At 38.3% G+C, this 20,657-nt stretch overlaps 1 protein-coding gene across 4 annotated transcripts in view; it reads right to left on the bottom strand.

Moving 5' to 3' along the window:
- SCAPER (S-phase cyclin A associated protein in the ER) overlaps window positions 1-20,657 on the bottom strand; it is a 161,336-nt gene that overhangs the window by 75,298 nt on the left and 65,381 nt on the right. For all 4 annotated transcript variants that reach the window (XM_042824624.1, XM_042824622.1, XM_042824621.1 and 1 more), the window contains exons 20-22: window positions 20,024-20,131; window positions 6,552-6,688; window positions 1,635-1,700 (exon numbers count right to left, since the gene is read on the bottom strand). In XM_042824624.1, coding sequence (XP_042680558.1) covers window positions 1,635-1,700; window positions 6,552-6,688; window positions 20,024-20,131 — 311 coding nt within the window. The remainder of the gene's footprint in view (window positions 1-1,634; window positions 1,701-6,551; window positions 6,689-20,023; window positions 20,132-20,657) is intronic.

Genomic DNA, 20,657 nt, shown 5'->3' on the forward strand with positions numbered 1-20,657 from the left:
GTAAATGGATGCCTGAGGAAAACTAAGAATGGAGCAAACATAAATCCTCTCTACTAATCCTCTTCTTGCCCATGTTTATCTTAGGAATCTTGTGAGATGGATTTCATTTCCTTGAACTACCGTACATGCAAGATAACCTTCTAGCACAATTCTGTCAGTGAGTTTCATCCAACTCATTACATACAGCACTAAGAATCACTGATCTTCACTCCGTGCTCCCTCACTCTGGCTCTAGGGAGGACAGCACATGATCAAACACCATCCATCTTTTCCACACTATTTATGACCTTGTACACCTCTGTGACAAAATTCCTGTGTAACTTCCTTCCACCAACACATTTTTCTCCACAAGTATCAGCTTACTTAGTCCTTAATAAGAATTTATATCAGAAGTTATTACGCAATTTCCTTTATTGCCCTCTGTGAACCTTTAACAATTCTAGCATCCTTTTTTGGATGAAGAACCAGAAATGCACGTAGCATTCAAAAGACAGAGATGACCCAGACACCAGTACATAATGCCATTCTTTCTTCTGCTTTTGTTTGTTTCTAAACAGTTCTAACAAAGGATTTGCTTTAGCTGCTCTTAGTGCTCTTACACCTGAGCTGCTATTTTCTTCTATTACCTATGTAAGTTCAAAGCCCATTAGTTCATGCGTGAAGATAACACTGCTTTATACCTCCTCTCGACATCTGTGAAGCACTTAGTGTACACTGAATCTTATCTGCTGTTCTACTGCTTTGTCACTGTCTCTCTTAAAAATTATCATTCAGTATATCAGCTCTTGTCCCTACTGCTCTGAATATCTTTGTATTGTGGTCAAAACTTTGCCACCTCACTGCTTGTCCTCGGCTGCAAATCACAAGTGATTATGCTGAACATCACAGAACTGTGGTACTCTACTGGTACCATCCCATTTGGCAAGGACTGGCCATGCACTCCACTTCTTGTTTTTTAACTGATTCCCCCTTATGCTACAGCTATATGGATTCCTTTAAAACCTCTGGTGAGAGATCTTGTCAAAAACATTTTAGAATTGAAACATTTTACATCGTATAACAAGCAGTTTCAATGAGAGCAGACAAAAAGCTGATTCATTTTCAGTTTTAAACAAAGTAGGAAAAATTTATCAGTGATAATTGCTTGTTTTAATCTTACCATCCACTGCTTTCATCTGTGCCTTGACCTAGGCAATAAAAGGGCACTCTTTACAAAGCTCAATGCCAGATTAAGACATCTGTGCATTAAAATGTGTGTCGCTTCCCTCTATGAACCTTTATTTCTGATCAAAGGGAAGTAACACATACACTTTTCAGTCCTTTAGTTCCAGAATTTTCACAATCAATCTTGAAGTGCAAAGCTGGAACCTTCTTGCTCCCAGGTAAGAAACAGATAAGCTTACATTCTCTTTTTATTGCATCTTACATGGTTTAAGAGATACAACGATTTCAGAAACAAAGGCATTTGTAAGGTCTGGCCTTTTGTATTAGGAACTGATCTGTAATTCAAGATGACAGTATGCCCTGCACTGAGCAGGAGCCTTACCACACCTGCTCCACTGGAAATTTCAGAAGCATTTCTGCTACAGAAAGAAAAAATTCTAAAAAAATATATAAAAAAATTAAATGCTTACTTGGCTTTAAACGGGGAATCAGAGATGGTATTTTTTGCTTCCATCAAACTCTCATATTCCTTTGCCCTGGAGGAAAAAATAGTAATAATTTATCAGTTGTTGCCTTAAGCATGCATTATGCAATACCAGCAAGATAATTCTAACCTTTCCATTTTTTTCTGTTTCATAGTTATGCCATTTTTGACAACTCTGCATTGTCATAATACATTCAGATGTTTAACCACCGGCCACTGTTACTTCTTTATTATTATTATTTTAGTGTAACATCAGTACACAAATGGTGGATTTAATTGACTTTCAAAACAGTGACAAATGTTACAAGCAATGTATATGATAATAGAAAAAGAACTGTAGAAGCATATCTCACTGTAAAATTACCCCATTCGATGAAATCATTATTAATTTAGACAGGTGGTGCATATCGTAAGAGTACAGCAGACATAATGTAAGTATATTGTTCATCTACAGATACAGGAGTATTTTTAATGAAACTAATAACTATTTTGTGACACTGTGAATCCTGCTAAGCTTACAGCACAGAATGTAAATACTTCCACTAACAGCCATGGGAAACAAAAATAGGAGCTGTAAACACACACCTATTTAGATGCTTGAAAGTATTCATATTGGCCATGCACCGAGGAGCAGGAAGACAGAGACAAGACTGCTTTTTCACCACTTGTTCTGACTGCAACCAGTCTAAGCTAGCAGGTGAAAATTATCTCTAGCTCATCAACCAGTACTGGATTTGCACTGGTAGCCCTGCCAGATTTTCTAACATTTGGCTGTACCCAAAGGAAAGCCAAACCACGCACTCCAGGGCCACAGAAAAAATTACATCCTCAGAGACAGAGCCCTGTGAAGAAACATTCAGCAGACAGCAGAATCTTCTGGCTGTTAAAAAATACACTGTCTGTTAAAGTTGCTCTCTCACCTCCTAAAGGAAGACCTCAAAGATGCAACACAGACCAAGAGGGACTTCATGGAGATGCACTGTTCCATTCCCTTGGCGTTCTGCTCTCAGATGAACAACTACCACCCTGCTCATGGCTGGAAAGCTATTCACAAGTGCTCAACTTTGAGCATGCTGGGTGAACCCTTGATTAAATACATGATTTGTCTCTATCAATAGTGCCTATAGGAAGCCCCAAAGGAAGGTGCCAAAAGTCCCTCAAGACAGAAATAGAAAACATTTGTCTCAGGGCAACTTCTACCCATGATGTTTTGTGTTGATTTCCAAAGTTTCTGCACACTGACTGCTGATATTTTGTACTTCTGTTTTTACAGATGTCCTGCTGTTCACTCCTCAAGTGTAAGATTTTGATCATGGATTCCAATGGGAAACATGTTTTACTGCTGCGCTGCAAAAAACAATCCAGTAAAGCTTTAATTCCTACAAATTCCAAAGCCTTAATTACTATCTTATTACTTCATTTACTATCTTAATAGGTCTTTTCTCACAGCTTCCTAAACAACCCCATTCTTTTAAACTTCTCTTCATGACAGCTTTCTTTAATTATTACTCCTGTCATCTTTTCCTGTGTTCTACCCCAGGTCCTCTGAGCTAGAATGTCCTAAGTTACTGAAAATAAAATCAATGTAACAACAAAGTGAGATTTTGATTGTGATTGTAAATACAACCGTTAAAGGTCTTTACTAACCTGTAAATAACACTCCTTCTCTTTCTAGTGTTTAGATATCTTGTTTAAAGCCTGGAAGTTTCAGTATTTCTCTCAAAAGCATCTACTCCACATTTCTCTGCTTTTTCTTAACCCAAGTGGATCACATTTTTCAAAGATTTTTCCCTCAGCTTGCTTAACCAAAACAACTTGTGTCACATACAAATACTGTTACATCAGAACTAGTTCTGATTTGTGGATCATTAATAAAGCTATTAATCACAACTGAATTTAGTATTAAACATGAAGGTGAGATTCCCTTATTAACCTTTTGCCTTCTTCCCTGTCTCTTAGCCAGAAACAACATATTTTAGCTTTGAGTTTCGTACAGTTGAGTCAGTCAAATATGAATGATCACCTGAAATATCTATTACCAAATGAACATGACTGGAGTGCCTTCAACCCATTGCAAAGCACATCCCTACTGTGTGTGCTTCCTCCTTGGTAACTACAGCTCTGTTGCTGGATGTTAGCTTTCATCAGGCCTGTTTGCCACGTGGGCTCTGAAGCGTTCTCACAGCAGCATGCGCGTGTGAAACAGAGATAATTTATTTAGCCATATATCACGTGTTACTACAGCACCAGTTTAACAGCGAAGGGTTATAAATATTATTAATAAGACTAACAAAACTTCTCAACATATCTAATAACCCACTGATCACAATTTGTCCCCTCATTCACCTTTGCCCCTCGTAGCTTTCATATTGTTACATTGATTTAGGAGCGAGGAGCTCAGGAGAGCAGCAGGAACCTATTTTAATGCAGTTACTTATTTCTTTCCCTTTAAAATATCACAGCTTCCTAGAATCTAAAATGAATGTATGAAATGTGTAATTTCAAGTCTTCAGATAGAGCAGAGTTTAGTACCATTATTTCTCATATTTCAGAGAAGAGGGACAGTTGCAAATATGTGTTAAAACACAGCTTTATGGATAACTGCTCCCAATAAGTTGATTACTACAGGCTTCCAGTTCTGAGCTGAGAGTGTGCTGTAACTCCCAACTATGTGCAACTCCCAACTCCCAGTCACTGTCCAGATTGCTGGGAAGAAACACAGCAGACAGAGCCGAAATATTTCACTCAGCATTTCATATCATAATTCTGAGATCGTTACTTTGATCGCTTTAGCAATCACAGAAAATTCCAAGGCAGCACGCACCCACAGAGATCACTGAGTCCAACTCCTGTCTCCACCACACGATCATCCAAAATTCCAGCTGTGCATCTAAAACCCTGGCAGCTTGGGGCTGAGCCCACTGCCCTGGGCAGCCTGTTCCATCATGCCCTCCAACCTCTAGGGCAAAGCCTTTCCCTAACCCCCACCTGGCCCTGCCCTGACACAGCTCCATGCCATTTCCTCACACCTCTGCTCTGGGCTGAGCAAACTGGGATCTCCATCACTCCTCACCTCTTCCCCCATGTCCTTCACCATCTCCATAGCCCTCCTTTGGACACCCGCTGTTAGTTTCATGTCCTCGTATCGTGGTGTCCAAGACTGCACACTGTGCTTGAAGTGAGGCTGCACCAGTGCAAGGTAACATACCATAATCCTCTATCATTCTCTTTTTATGGAAAACCTCCCCAATAATAAGCCTACAATTTGGGATGTCCAGGCACTAGCTGCTCTTACCATACCTATCACTCAATCGTAGAAGGCAGCCAAGTTATGCATGGCTACAATTCACCTCCTAAATGGCATTTTTTTTCCCCTCATCAGCTTCTTGTTTGAAATTCCCCAGAACAACCTTTGTTTCTTTCTACCACTGCACATCTTTATTAGCAAGCCTTTTGGGTTAACACCAAAAGTTTCAAGTGAAATTGTGGATTTAGCTTCCGTTACCTTCATGGACAGCAATCTCAACAAAATGTGTAGTCACTTTCTTTTTTTCCCTTGCAACTCAATTAAAAACAACCTTAAGTGTGCATTTCATGTCTTTCCAATTCTACTCCTCTTAGATTTTGAAACTTCCACCATTTTTCATTAGTATATCACTTCTGTGAAATGATGCTCCCATCAGTCTGCTTTCATTAGAATTCTCGGTGATGGCTTTGCTGACTCACCCAGCAGCCTGAAACACCAGAATTCAAAATGTTCTGAAAAAACTTTCCACCAATTAGTGCCAACGACAAGTCATTATTTCATATAATACCCTTAGCTCTTAACAAACCTCAGACTAAATGTGGCAGAAGGAGCTCTTGAGACAGGATTAAAATCAGACTCAGTAACCACATTAATTCAACAGGTAACGTGAATGAAAATCCATCCTGACCAATCAGAAGCTTATGAGAATAGGTTACCCAATTCCATCCATGTCCTCCTACGTAACGGTTCAGACAGTGGATTTGCTCATCCATGGAACAAGAAGAAATGATTTAAAAAAGTAAAATTGTCTTTTTGAAGACTAGTGTGCCATTATTATTATTAACAGTTACAAGCTAATACAAAGTCTCACTTTCACTGCGGATGTAAAAATGTAGCCAGCTGTTTTTCCTCTAATCTGCAGCCCTTCTTTAATTAAAAACATGACAAAGAAAACAGTTTATTTCACCATCTGAGTATTTTTCAGAGATAAATGTAAAAATACATTATAACATTAAGTAGGAGCTTCAACCAGGATCTGTTCAGCTATGAAGATTGACGCTGCAGTACACGCTATAATGCCATCCCTGCATATCTCACCCATTTGGAGATGTCACCTTTTCAGCTAATAACAAATTGCAACTTTAACAACTCCCTTTCCATTCTGAGATATTTTAATCTTTCTTCTTGTTGTGACAGGCAACAAAAAAAAAAATGATTAAATTTAGTCAGGAGATTTGACACCACAGCAGGCTGACTTCTATTTGTTGATTACTATTGATTTTCTTTGATACTTCATTTAAAAATCAATAGCCCGAAAGAAAAATAGGCAAGGTTTACACAAATTTAAACATGCTATTGTATGCTAGAAGAGGCTACAGTTTTGGCAGGGCACTGGCATCCAATTATGAGAAAAGCTCTTAACAGGTGAAACCAAAGGGCTCCAGATCGATATTCAGTTTTCCTTCTCAATCAGAGAAAGTGGCCATAAATTAGGCTCATCAGTATTATTTTCAGGACACACTCAAAGCAAATAATTTAAATTTCGTTTCAGCCTTCCATGGCACTGATAGCAAAGGACAAAAAGTAAAGTTCAGAACAAAATTTAAAACAAGCAAACAAACAAAAACCAACCCCAAACAAACAAAGCTTTACTACCTGGAGTTCATCCGTGCTTTTAGCTTTTTGGCTTTCTTTTTAGTTTTTTGCTTCTCCTCTCCATCTTTCAATGGCTCCACAGGAACAGAAGCCTCAACCACGATATCCACAATGTACTTTTTTAGTGACAGGTGCTCCTGCAGAAAGTAAGGAAATAATATTTCATCTCTCCTGCGCATCAAGCAGCCTGCAGATTATCTTCCCAGAAAACTACAGTGGAAAACATCTTAAAAATGCTAAGAAAAACGAATAAAAATTTTCAAATAAATGTTAGTTTAAATATTAGCTGCATTCCCTCTGTACTGCAGAAAAATAACATGAGTAAATACACTTGAGAAAATTAGTAGCTAACCACAAAAAAAAATGGTGGTGCCTATGCTGAAAATTAGTATTTTGTAGCTGTGAATTTGCTTTATCAAACACTGTTATTGTGCTCCGTTGAAGTTTCCATCAAATAAATGGGAGACATTAGTACTGGAGCAACCTATGTATTTTACATCATGATTGAAGTTGTAACTATCAGTTAACAGAAAGTGCCCCTCACTTACTGAAAAGGGAAAGTAACAGGCAAAGTGAACGTGAAGCTATCATTCAAAGGAAAAATCTCCGTTGCTAGGAAAAGTCCTACATGCTTCAGAGGTCACTAAAGGTTTTAGATAGCTAAAACAATTTGTCCTGCAAACAGTAAGAGACAAGATGCCACGTGCTAATTACTAAAAAACTAACGTGCATTCTGACACACAATTAGACAACTGAGGACCAGATGAAGATGTTAGATATTTAAAAGGTTTCCAAGAACACTCATTGTTGTGGGTTAGAATGGAGTATCATTTTTTTTTATTATTTTTTTCCCTCCAGCAACTTGTGTGCCTCAGTGCTGGAACTCCTTCTTTTCTCTATACTACTTCTTTTGCTCCTTTCCTATAACAGTTCAGAAAACACAAAGGATTCAACCACCAGGAAATAGATTATCTCACACCAGAGACAGCACATCATGGCTATTATAATGAGAAACTGAACAATTATTAGAAGTGGTATAGGAGAATAAATGCTGTCCCTCATGCTCAAGAAACAGTTACTTAACATGTGAACTCCCAGTCAATGTGCCCTTCCTTCCTTCTTGCCTTTTACAGCTACATGAAACCAAAACTCAGCTCTAGCAGTGTAATTCACTGCACTAAATGAAACACCATTACTTTTCCCCTCATTAATGGACTTAAAGTATAGGTAACAACTCAGTTGTCCACAGAAGGTAAGTTTTAATTGCAGTCCAGGTTTTACTTAATGCCATTCAAGAGAAATCTGTCATCACAGCAAGTGATCTTAAGTACACATTCTGTTTTAAGCTTTTAAAGATGTTATTAAAAAGAACTGTTTCCTCCCATACTAGATCAACCACAATGCAGTTCAAAACATGCATTTAAAATAAATATTTATTGTTTAGAGGTGAATAACTTAAAAGGTCATTCCCTCAAAGCTGTCCATAATTTGCACAGACATGCAACCCCAAGAAGGAACATGGGAATGCCTGCTGCACACAGTTTTTGCTCAGTTTTCTCAAGCCACAATTTATATCAGCTTCATTTTCACAAATAAAAGTAAGAAAATAGTTTAATGCCAGTTTTTAGAGAACACTTGCTACATTTTTAATATAGGAAGGCTTACATTTGTTTTCTAATAGAATACCGAACGCATTATGAAGTATAATTCACCACTGCTTATTAGGATGATTTATCTGCTAAAGTGATTAGCGCCACAATGAGAAGCTGTTATTCCTCTTTATTTATTACATATTCTTCAAATTCTATGGAAAAAGAGAAGTGTAACAAATCTAAAAACAGTATTTTGCAGAAAAGCTGTATTTTCTCTCGTTCCTTCTTTCAGGGACTCAGGAAGATATTATGCTTCTTGAAAACAAAATAAATCTTGGTGAAACTTCCTGCAAGAAGACCAGTTGGTATTTGTAAAGCATTAGTACATGATATAACCTAGCAATACATACTTGGTCAAAACAGTAATAGAAATTCCTATCCTAAATCATACCAATGTGAAGTGAACGCTGAATTAATATCACACATAAGAAATCAAACACAAAAACCTAAGCAATTTCCGAAAATGCCAGTGCCTTTAACTTGGCTGCACTGCGTGGCTCCCAGCATATGTGAGTGTTCTTCCCCAAAATATTGTTCTAGTGAACTGAAACTGTTTTAGTTATACGTGACAGCAAGCTGAGCAGCTTCCACAAGCATGCTTCCCAGTACTCAGATCAAATATTGCCTCCCCACTAATAATATTAATTAAATTTTAGGACGTCCTTAAAGAAAAAACACTCTTAAGGTACTTCAGAAGGCTGTCTGTTCCCTTAGTGCATGATTCAGTACAACAAGAGTAAAACACACCAGCATCCAACGGCTCAGTTTGTAACCAATTCAGAGCAGCATACAACATGAACCGGCCCTGTGCTGGCTATGAAATCCCAACTCATTTTTGTCTCCTCACAGAGAGGCACCCCTCAGCATCTACTCAAATAGCAGTCACTGGCTCTTCCCTTAATTTTCTTTTGTCATAAGGCTCAAACTCCAGAGGAAATCAATGGCTTCAAGTTTTTCAGTGTTAAGAAAACAAAGGACTCTCTTCTCAGAGCAAGCTATCAATCTTCAGGGTACTTAGCTGTAGGCATCTAGAGGGTGCTCCCTTACTTTAATAAGGATTATCTGATTGGATTGATACATACACCCCTAAACTAGCATCCCTTTGCATTGCTATTTCCCATTAGTTTACCTACATCACATCCTATGAGTGATATGAGAAACTGAGAAAAAGTATCAGGGGCTAAAAAAAAAAATAAAAAAATTAAGGACTACTATTTGAATAAATGTCCTACATCCTTATTCAACAATTTTTTTATTTTTTGCTTTCATTAGACTTTCAAACTATGTGCTGTATCCTTCAAAGGGACAGTAAGAGCAAAAGGAAGTAAGTGCCCTTTGAAATGGACACCATGTAAGATATGGGGCACATCATCCTCATTCAGGTGCAGTCAACCCACCATCCTCATGCTACACGAGGGCAACAGCAAAGCCACCTCCCAGCTTTGGACAGGTAGCAATGGGGAGAGAGACAAAGAACGACGTCCCCTCTGCAGACATTCAGCTCTTTTCCCCAGTCTGCTCTGGGGCTTAACAGAAGACTTAAGGGTTCAACAAGCACATTCATTTGTCAGCCTGTGGGGGCCAGAACAGGTCCAGCTGTCAATGGCATGAAGGATGGCTACAAACAGTTTCGTTCACGTGAACTCAAGCACTTACACGAGGATATTTCTCAGACTTCTCAGCTTTCAAGTGTGGCAGTCAGGATTAATATCAGACTTCATAGTTAAAGCTCATTCAAGTCAGACTAGAGTATTAACATCCTGTGTCACAAAACCATCACTTTCTGAACGCACAGATCAAAGAGCAGAACCATCACTGCAGGCAGATCACCGCCCAGGTGTGAAACAATAGCTAACAGCTCAGGATGCAGTGACTGCTCAGGTCTGAGAAGATGGCTGCTGCCAACATCACGCAGTGCAGAAACGTTTAATCCTGCAGATTATAAGCTCCTAACAGTTATCTGGAAAAAAAAACAAAACAAAACAAAAAAAACCTCAAACCCAAAACCCAAAGCCTTTTAATCCAGTGAGCCATGCTGAAGAACTCTGTCTGATCCTTCAAATAATAACGTTCTTAAGTAATTTCACTCACACAACCATTGGTTAGAGAAGTTAACATACCAAAAAAAAGTGATTGCTCTAAGCGTGTCAAAGTGAGAATAACCACACGCAGCCTAAACAGCAAGCTTATTTCATCTCCTGAATGCTTTAAGCAACAATTTAATTCCCAAATTTCAGGTTTTTTTCCCCTCATTTCCAATAAAGGCAATGCAGAGTAATCCATTCACTTCTACATGAAAGCTTTTTTAAATTTTTTACAATTATTACAAGTCAACGCTGAACGCATTAAGACTAATTTACCTTCTCCATAGATGCAACCTGGGGTTTGTTTCATGACAGTGAAGACGCATTACTGACCTGATTCTGCACTATGCTGAGCATCTTATATAGAGAATTACTCCACACCCTCAGATATTAGCAAACCTCATAGTAGCAAACCTGGAGACTCAGGCCACTGTAAATGCAAAGCATTAAGTGAAGGCAATTCTCTAGTGAAAGCCTGCTATTAAGATCTGTATTCTTACCTACCAAAAATGTTGCTTTCATTGTGGTTTCTCAGTTTCTACACCAGCAACCTCAGTTCTAGCCGTGCAGATTCTCAAAAGCTTTGTTTTTAAGAGTGTTGGAGAATATAGGACTAAACCAGGAAAAATATTAACACTTTTTTTAATCCCAAGATCACAATAAAGCCTGGCTGTGATTACAACAGCTGTGATAGACATTAAACATCAGATTTCTGCCACCATTTCTCATTCTTGATAACTCCTGCTCTAATATGCACAATTAGCATCATTGATATGGAACAGCAAAGTATTAACTTCTATGAAAGTGGCAGAACCTATACCACAAAGAGCAGGGAAGCTCAATGTACAGCTGCTAAATAGGAGAACAGGAACTGAATGTAGATATATTTCTTCATGTTCATCTGTATACATTCCTCTATGCACCCATGTGTGGCAATGGCTCAATAATGCAGTAGAGTAGAAATACTCCCTCCAATGTTATTTACATGCATTCATCTCAATAGAAGCTTATTTAAAAAAAATCCCTAGGTATACAGGGGGATAATGTCTATAGCTGAGAAAGCATATGAAACATAAGATGGTTAATAGAAACAACTTGATATTTAATGGCATTCTGCATATGCACGACATCGTTTAAGAATGTCATTTTAAACTTGAGTTTCACAGACCTCTAGTATTTTTAGCATAACACTGAAGACCATTTAAAAACAATCAAAAAAACTTCCTGTACAAATATCACTACTTCATTTATAAAGGTGATAAACATGACGTTAAATGTGCATGTACAACTGCAGCCTCAACACAGCAGATGATAAAATAAGATTATTTACAAAAGGAGTTTTTGCTTTTCCTCTCTTTTTTCTGTGTCTCAGCCATTTTCATTTCTGCTCACTGAGAATCCTGAAACTTTCCAAAATGCAACAGATAGACCTCAAATACCAATTCAAATACCAACTCTATGTGAAACTGAGTTGCCAAAACCAGTATAGCTAAAACTCACAAGGCGGCCCACGAAGTCACATTCTTGCTGGTTATTGCTCTGTCCCATTCAACTGTCTGAAACAGGGACAACTACCCAGTTTTCTTCCTATCTTGAAGTTTCATTTGACAAAGCACTTCTTCTAACCAAGCTTCTCTCTATAAGCCAAATTAAGTCTCTTTATCATGTGTGACATGTCCGTATCACAAGGATTACATCAACATTATCTGATATCAACGAAATTTTCCAGACTCTAGAATAAAGGTAACTGCAGCATTTTCTGTTAACTGTGTACTGAATCCATGAAACGCTGAGGTGACACAGTTGAGTACAATTTGTAAGCTCTAAACTTGAGAAATATTCCAGTATCAATAGATTACAATATAGTTCATTACAAGAAAAAAAAACCAACACAACTGCTCACAGCTCAAGGACAAGATTAACACAGAAACACCACTGAGGTATTCAGACATGGTAGCACACAGCAGTTTTCACTAAGAGATATCAAACAGAGAATGCAAAAAACACTTTCTAACAAACCCATCTTAAGTTGGAGTATTTCAATTAGTGGTAAAATCTTGAAGAACAGCAGAAAAACCAAAGTATGAACTTCAGAAATATTTATAACAGCACTATTAAGTTGTGACGGAAGATCTGCCAAAAGAAATGATTCCTAACAAAGTTTCCTCATTCTAAAATTAGGACTGAATGCAACACCAATACTTATTTCCATTTCCTTTTCTCTTTAAAGCGTTGTCTTGTTATGAATTCTGCCTGGGGCCAGATCGCATAGGAAGAACAACACTGCAGAAAAGCATCTGTGTTCGCTCAAGCTGAGAAAAAAACCCAACAACCTGGCATTTGTTGCCATGGGGCAGTCATAAGTTAAGATCCTGTGTTCTCAAGTGCATATCGCTCCACAGTAGCTTTCATGAAGCACTTTATTCCTCCTAATACATAGCAGGAGCAGCCAAGGAAAAAAGGCCCTGGAAATCTTCCCCTCAGAAGCCAGTCAGTCACAGGCAGGAGCTGCCAGGATCATCAGGCTGTATATCAACCTCTTTCTGCTGGTTTCTGTGAGCTCTGAAGGAACCTGAGCTGCCACAAACCAGCGCTGAGTTCGGTCCTGCTGTACAGCAATGGCCACGTGAAGGCCTGACCTTCCCAATCCACAGTCCACCTCGTAAAGCACACGATACAGCACTTCACTAGCTATGCTGCAATTCTGTGTAAGCTACCCAATTCATGGAAGCAGAAAACACTTTCAGCTATTGGACTTTCACTTAATACACTGAGCCAAGAGGACCATCCTGAAACCTGAGCTTTTTTTCTCTATTATTCTTCATACCCGTTCCTTTCTGCATTTCTGACAGAAACAGAAGTGACAGAATGCCCCAAGACTGGTTATTCTTATTATTGTTGTATTCTTTCCAGCCTTGAATCTACACATTTGGAAAGAAAAGGCATTCTTCTAAGTTTCCTAACCCATTTCCTCAGGCCAAGGCAACTTGAAAAATATCTGACACTGGCTATTTATTGAAACTCAATCTTCGGAATCTCCCAGCGCTTGTTTTTACTTTCCTATCAAGATTAAAATAATAGCAATGAGGAAGAGCATAAATACTTGCAGCGACATAGACCACATCACAAACAATGTTACTACTTTGCCACTTCTTTTCTTTAACAAGTCAATAGCACACCAAGAATTTTGTAGGTATACAAGGCAAACCAAGAGGCAACTCAGTTGAAACCCAGATATGTGGGCTTTTGGATATACACATAGAGTATCTTGTTTCAAAATAAGCAATATTCTGTAATGGCAGGATATAATTAAAAAAAGGCCTTTGGTATTTATCACCAAGGTCAGGAATTACAGTTTCTCACTTGTATATTACCACTTAAAGGACGTACTTGCCAAACTGTGAAAAGATTTTTAAGGTTCAATTCTAAATCATGTTACCACAGGAATATTGGTTCACAATTTTATTACATGCTTCAACAAGACTCCTCAGTATTCTGATTTTTTCCTCGCAGCTTAGGACAGTATTTAATATGGAAAACAGATGCCTAAGTAGACTGTATCAAATGTAGAATTCAGTCTTCAACCTTATAGGCAATGACAGCCTGAAACACAAATGGCCGTTAATGCTCAATGCTAAGTTAGAGATCCAATATGTTATAAAATCACGAGCCACGACACACCTCAAAATATAGGGAAGATTCAAGATAATGAAGTTATTTACCTGTTATCATTAGTGAGAATTATAACAAGTACTTTGTATGTGACGAAACACATTAAACAAAGTAACAGGTAATGAAATATTATTTTCTCAAAATCACTATTTTAAATATCCAGTCAACTTTTACGTAAGAATATACTTCAGAAGGCGAGTACAGAGCACTAAAAACCTTTAATTCTACATTCAAAACCAAAGGCTGACCTCTCATGCAAAGTATTTCTTCATTCACTCCTTGAAGTGGTTTTTTTATTTTCTCAGTGAGGGACTGCATTTTTAAGCATGTACAACCTAAACAGTGTTTTCACTGCAAATACTGACTGTGCTTTCAGCCACCTTGCTTGCCCATAAATTCAATGATCCGACGGGCCTGCCACAAAGATATATGGCAAACAATATTCTGCATAGCACTTCAGATATTCCTTGTGATTTTTAATATTGTTTCCTTTTCTACTGATCACTCCAAACCGCAGGAGCAGAAGGCAAAGGAAAGCTGTTTCTTCCACTGCAGACTGGGGAGAAAAGCTGGAAGGCACTGACATTGTTACGGGGCTGCAAGGGCAAGCATGAGAAAGGGGGAAACACGAGTACAGCCGGCCCTGCCAGCAGTGGCTTCTCTTGCTGGCTGTGAACGTTTGAGATATCAAAGCCAAAAGGAGGAAGGGTGCAGATGTTGGCCATGATCTACGACAGTTAAAGACACAGCCAATAAACAATTAATCACATTTTGGCCAAGAAAAGCCCCACTTTATAATATACTAAATGTAGGAAGCTATTGCTGCACAAACTACAAAAAAATATAATTGATCCACACAGTACTGAGAGATGTTCTGCAAGCTGCATCTTGGATTAAACTTCACAACTGCAGGACGGTTTTTGGCCACTTCTTGCAAGCAGTGCATTCACAGCAGAATGACAAAGCCAAGCAGTTCCTTGCTGAAATGATTCCAGGTAGGCAACAGGTATGAAACATCCACAAAAATGGGCCACAGATGCTTGGCCTAATTCTATTCCTGTGCTACACAAAGTCCTCTAAAAATCGTCCCTTCCTTGAGAGAGGAAACAAAATAGAGCAGAGAAAAACTGAGAAGCAGAGGAAAAAAAACAGATGGACTCCTATCAATGAAGCTTTGCAAATATCTTGTCTGGGCTAAATGCAACAGCACCCCATGCATGGGGCTGTTCAAAGCTCACACTTGCTGCTATTCTCTACTACGTGTGATTACAAATCCATTTTGAAGAGTACTGCTCCCCAACAGTTTAGTGCAAGCAGCCTTACATTTAACATAACACAAAGCACTGAAGCTATGCATAATTTTACCCTCTCAAGTAGAACAAAATAATAAATGGTAGTTGGTTAACTATAATCAGATGCCAAGAAAGTGAATTTATAACAGTGTCTGTAGTCTGTGGGGGTAAAAGAAACAGGAATATTGACCAAACTATCTAGCAGAAATGATTTAAGTGTTACAAAACACGAGCTCTGAGTCAAAACTGCTTCCCTGCATAGCAATGATCACAACTGATCAGCAGTACAACACAGGTATCACCAACTCTCTGAACAAGAAAACTTGTAAATAAAGAAGAAAATGAGAACACATCAGATATGAAAACATTGCCACGCTTCTTTTAATTATTTCCTCAGTATAAAATACTTCTTAATTTCCTCAGTAAAAAAAATAATGGAAACAGCATGGAATTTTGAGAAAGCGGTTTGACTTTTTAAAGGAAAGCATCCACCACTCCTACACTTCTTACAATTCCTAACATCAGCTTCTCCTGTGTGCTGCACAGGCCATAAACCTTACAAGGCTAGAACAGAATTTGTAGCAGCACAGCTCTGCTTTTCCAGGCAGCCTCTCACCACATCCTGGCAAAAGAGCAATCCTGCCAGGGTAATAGCGTCTGTACCAGGGGAACTTGCCAGCACAGCTATGCACACAGTAAATCAGACCCCTCTACAATCTAGGCTTGCACCAGAAATGCTTGCACTGCAACCCCAGCCAACTTGACAACCCACATGACAGATCGAGCTACTGGTTGTCCATCTGATTTTTTCTTAAAGGGAATGTGGGTGGCCTTAATCAACCATGTCTTTGTATAAATCCTCACATTTTAACACTGTCAATCTTCAGACAACAGGAACTGCTTCTCTCCATCACCAGATTGTGTTCTCATTTATATCCCTGAGAAGTTATTTCATTTAGATTATGACCGAACAGCCCGCTTCCTTCCCTGATTAAAAAAACATTCTTCACATTTGCAAACAAAGGGCTGTTAATATTCCTCCATCTTTTTTTGGAATACACAAGTATGTACTTTATATATATATTAACCAACTTCCTCTCCTGCCGAGGTACTCATTCCATATGTTTTTTCAGGAGTACCTTTCATGGACTAGAAGCATTCATAGATGGCATGGAATTACATGGTTTATACTCCACACATCCCTTTCTTCAACGCTATTTGAAATGCCGTATGAGATAGGACAAGTTGAAAGAAGGAAGCTGGGATTATAACGTATAATTCTCAAAGCAAACGAAGACCAGACAAACAAGAAAAAAAATAGAAAGCGGAGGAACAAAACCAAAACATCCCCAGAGCTACAGGTGAGAGGAAAAACATAGAAAGTCCCTGTAGAGATCTCAGAGATCAGTGTATGCTGCCTTAGGGCATTTCCATGGGCACTGCTTTGGTCACATCAGTGGCCTCTATATGAAAAGTCCTTTTAGCACATCCGCTCTGATTCAGCAAAAGAAGTCATAACTTGAAGCTGACTGATCAGTTCCAGTGACATTGAAACCAAATGGCATGCTTCGTTTACCTGCTTTGCTGAACTGAAAGCAATATGAATGTTAAGGCAGGGGACAGGAAATCAATAGCACAGAAAATAGCAACATGGAAAGAAGGTAAAGCTGTAAGCTTGATGGAAGAAAAACTGCACTTCATCAGCAGGCACAATCTCCATAGAGAGGGAACACAGACAGGACACTGTAATGCACTGAAGATCCCAGTGAAATGGCATGGGACAAAGATAGCATCGCACATTTCTGAAACGTGGCAAAGGAAAGACAAAACCCACCCTGTTGGAAGAGCTTTGCCATCTATGCTAATAAACATATTCATATGAGACTGAACAAAAGAGGAGTTAAAAAGAAGCAAAAAAAAAAAAAAAAGTGAACAGAGCTTAATTTGCTTTCATATGATAACCAGATTTTCAAAAGCAATAGAATTTACTCTAAGAGGAATCTACACTCTTTTCAGTTTCAAACTGATGATGATGAATCCTCCTAAAAGGAAAATCCAAAAGTTGGAGATGAAACAAAGCTGTCATGCTATCTCAGGAATAACTTCATGTTTTTAGTACCTTTATTCATAACAAAACTTTCCTTTTCAAGTTTCACCACATAATCACCTTTACAAGTGAATTCATCTTCTTAATTAGAAGTCCAATACTACCTGTCAGCAACTGCACAATATATGTTTAATTCCAGAACAACGGAAAGAAAAAATTTTCTCTGAAGATGTTATAGAACCTACAGATATTACAGCAAAATCTAGAGTAATTATTTCTTTTTATATCCAACGAGCACCCAGCACACAGAAATCAGTGTCAGTGCATATGTGATGCAGCTTCTAGCTTTTTGCTTACAGTCAAATCAACTAAATAAAAATCCTCACTGTATGAAAGCATATTATACAACACACACTTAACTTCCAAAGTCTGAAGGATCTCCTTAAGTCTTACCTTCTGTAATGCTGATACATTTAAATTCCTTCTGTGATTTCTCAATTAATAACAAAGAAATTCTATGGCTAGATTGCAATTAAAAAAAAAAAAAGAAAAAAGATTTCTTTCTAGACAGCTACCTATTACACTTAACAAGCTTAAAACAAAATGAGTCAAAGATCAAGAGCAACTTATCTGAGGTGTCAAGTGCATAAGGTTAAAGGTGAAATTTTATTAGGTCAGAGGTGATATAAATAAAATCTTTTATGTCAAAGAAGAAGGGTCGCAGATGAGATGTATATAATCTAAAGGCATCACAGATGACAAGTAATAACTTTAAGTAGTACAAGTGTGTTCTCACTGCAGATATCTTCGCTGATTAAAAAATTGAAAACAGTGATGAATAACTGAAGATATTGCAGTGCTTCTCTGGACTACAGCTCCACTTCTACATGACATTCTGCACGTCTGCTCTCAGGTACTCCTGAACTTACCTGAAGTTACTGTGGGGTACTGTGCATTTCCTGTGGGGTAAGGCAACGTTTGGCATTAACTGCCCACACTGAATAGAAAAGCACACAAAGTAGACTGCTTTCATACATAAGTGGTATTTCTGTTCACTGTAACCAGGCACCTAGTACATGTATCCACTGCTGCTCTCTAAAAAGACAAAACTGGAGTGGGGCCTCAGGCCAAGGAGACTTCAGATTACAATAGCACAGCTTAGAATTTCATACTTGGGCTATTTAAAACACAGATAAAAATACTGTAGTAAGACATATTGTTAAATTGCCAGTACATCAAATATTACACATCACCTCAATTAAGAATACTTAAATCTGCTTTTGTAACCACTGTGTTGTTCAGTTACAGTACGTACTCCCTCTTCCTTCTGGACTAACTCAAGAAATCCCATGTATTTAACCCTGATCTTAAGCTCACACTCCAATCCAATGTTTTGATTAATAGCAGGGGATTTAAGCACGTGATGCTGGACACAATAAAACCAAGATATCTGTGCCCTCTAGTGGAATTTCTTTTTCTCCAGCTGGGGCACAAAAACAGCTTACAATGCAATCCCCCTTTCTGGAGGACACAGGTGTTAAGCTACCAACCAAATGTCGTGCACAGTGTGTAACTACTCTCAGACCAAACAACATCTAGTTCACTTCTTTCCTCCATATTGCTCTGAGGCAGTGGCACAGCAAGAACCAATCAGCTGTGGCTAGCTAGAAGCAAATAAAGGCTAAAAAGATGAATGGAAACTCAGTGCTACAGACTGCCTACTCTTTGGTGCATGTAGTGATGTGATGGAATTCCAGGAAGTCTCACAGCTCACATGTATTTCTAAGTATCTGGATGCAGTATGAAGGCTTCTCCCTTCTATGGAGCTACAGCAACCTGCAATTTAAAATCAAATTCTAAACAACTCCCACTGGCCACTAAAGAGAGCAGAAAAGAAAGAGACAAGAAACAGCATATTTTGTTGCAGTTTGGAAAGGGCAACTCAGCAGAAACGTTGCATCCTCCAGTGACAGACACTTCTGGGGACTGGAGTACCTCAATGACTTAACTCACCAGAGCTTTTTACAAAGGGACAGACAGTATCTGTGGCAATGATGAGCTGTAAAAAGAACTGTTCAACCAATAACCACAGTAACAAGAACCATGAAAGAAAGAAACATCAGGATTACTGAGCACTAACATCTGAATAGCTTTGGATGGAAAGCTGCTGCAAAAAGATGCTGCAAGATTCTTCAGCCCTTCAGCAAAAGCTACTTGGAAGAAGCAAGAGATAAAGGAATAACTAAGGGATTGCCAAAGCTGCTAAGTGAGATAATTAAAAATAACATTTGAGTTTGAAAGGGGAAATTTATTTGTCCATTCTAAGTATCTTGAAGGATCATCCTTGTGGGGAAGCTATTTTACAGATATGCAGAAGTAGCCTTTAATAAAAGCAGTGAAGAATGCTTATCATTTGGAAAGTATAAAAAGGAGAGAAAATTAAAACTCATGGAACACAAATATGATGATAGGAAGAACACCTCTGGATGAGCAGGAGAGCAATTCGTCACATTTTTATACACAACCTCAAATTGCCTTGTGTATCTGAAGCCCTGGCTTCTTTCATTCTTTCCACAAGATTTCTGTACTCAAAAATGCACTGATATTCCCATGCTAATACAAATACCTTTGGTTCCTTTCACTTCTAGGAATCTTCAAGACTTTCTCAGGAAAAGAAAAGGAAATTAAAATAGAAAAGGTTATTGAAATAAAACAAACAACATACCACTTCTTCATCTGAAAGCTCTCGTCCTTGTATGCTGCTGTTCTCTCTCACAGCTTGTTGGTGTTTTTTCCCTTTAATGTGGCTAAAAAGGTACACTTCTGATGAAATCTGCAACGACAGTGAGTTATCAGTTACTTTTTACCCTTGATAATCAATAGTTAACATAGAAATAACACTATTTTTAATATAACAAATGCCAGTTTCTCAGAAGTTCAGAATCTGTCACCTAATAAAGTAACATCAGTTACTGTAAACAGCACTAACATCATTACCATTGTGTTTACTTTTACTAAAAAGAGCACTTGTGCTTTTGTCACACACAGTTTCACAGACATGTTTAACATCACAAGGGTAACTACAGAGGAATGTACTGTTAACTGCAACTGAAGATTACCTGAAAACACTTACCTGACAAGAGAGCAATACTCTGTCATCAACAGAAAGTGAAGGGATATTGATCATGGAAAAAAAAAAAATGGTGGCTTTTTTCCTCCCCCCCATTTTTTAAAGAATATTTTAGGATATTGTTTCAGCAGACTATTTCCACAGCTGTGTTACTGATCAAAACCCCAAATCACCCAGCGTTCTTCATGCTAACTCATCCCTACTCAAAGGCTGGTGCAGCTGCCTATGT

The sequence above is a fragment of the Centrocercus urophasianus genome, unplaced genomic scaffold, assembly GCF_019232065.1.
Source record: "Centrocercus urophasianus isolate 14NV4802_14NV808 unplaced genomic scaffold, USGS_Curo_1.0 seq_23, whole genome shotgun sequence".
Taxonomy (NCBI): Eukaryota; Metazoa; Chordata; class Aves; order Galliformes; family Phasianidae; genus Centrocercus; species Centrocercus urophasianus.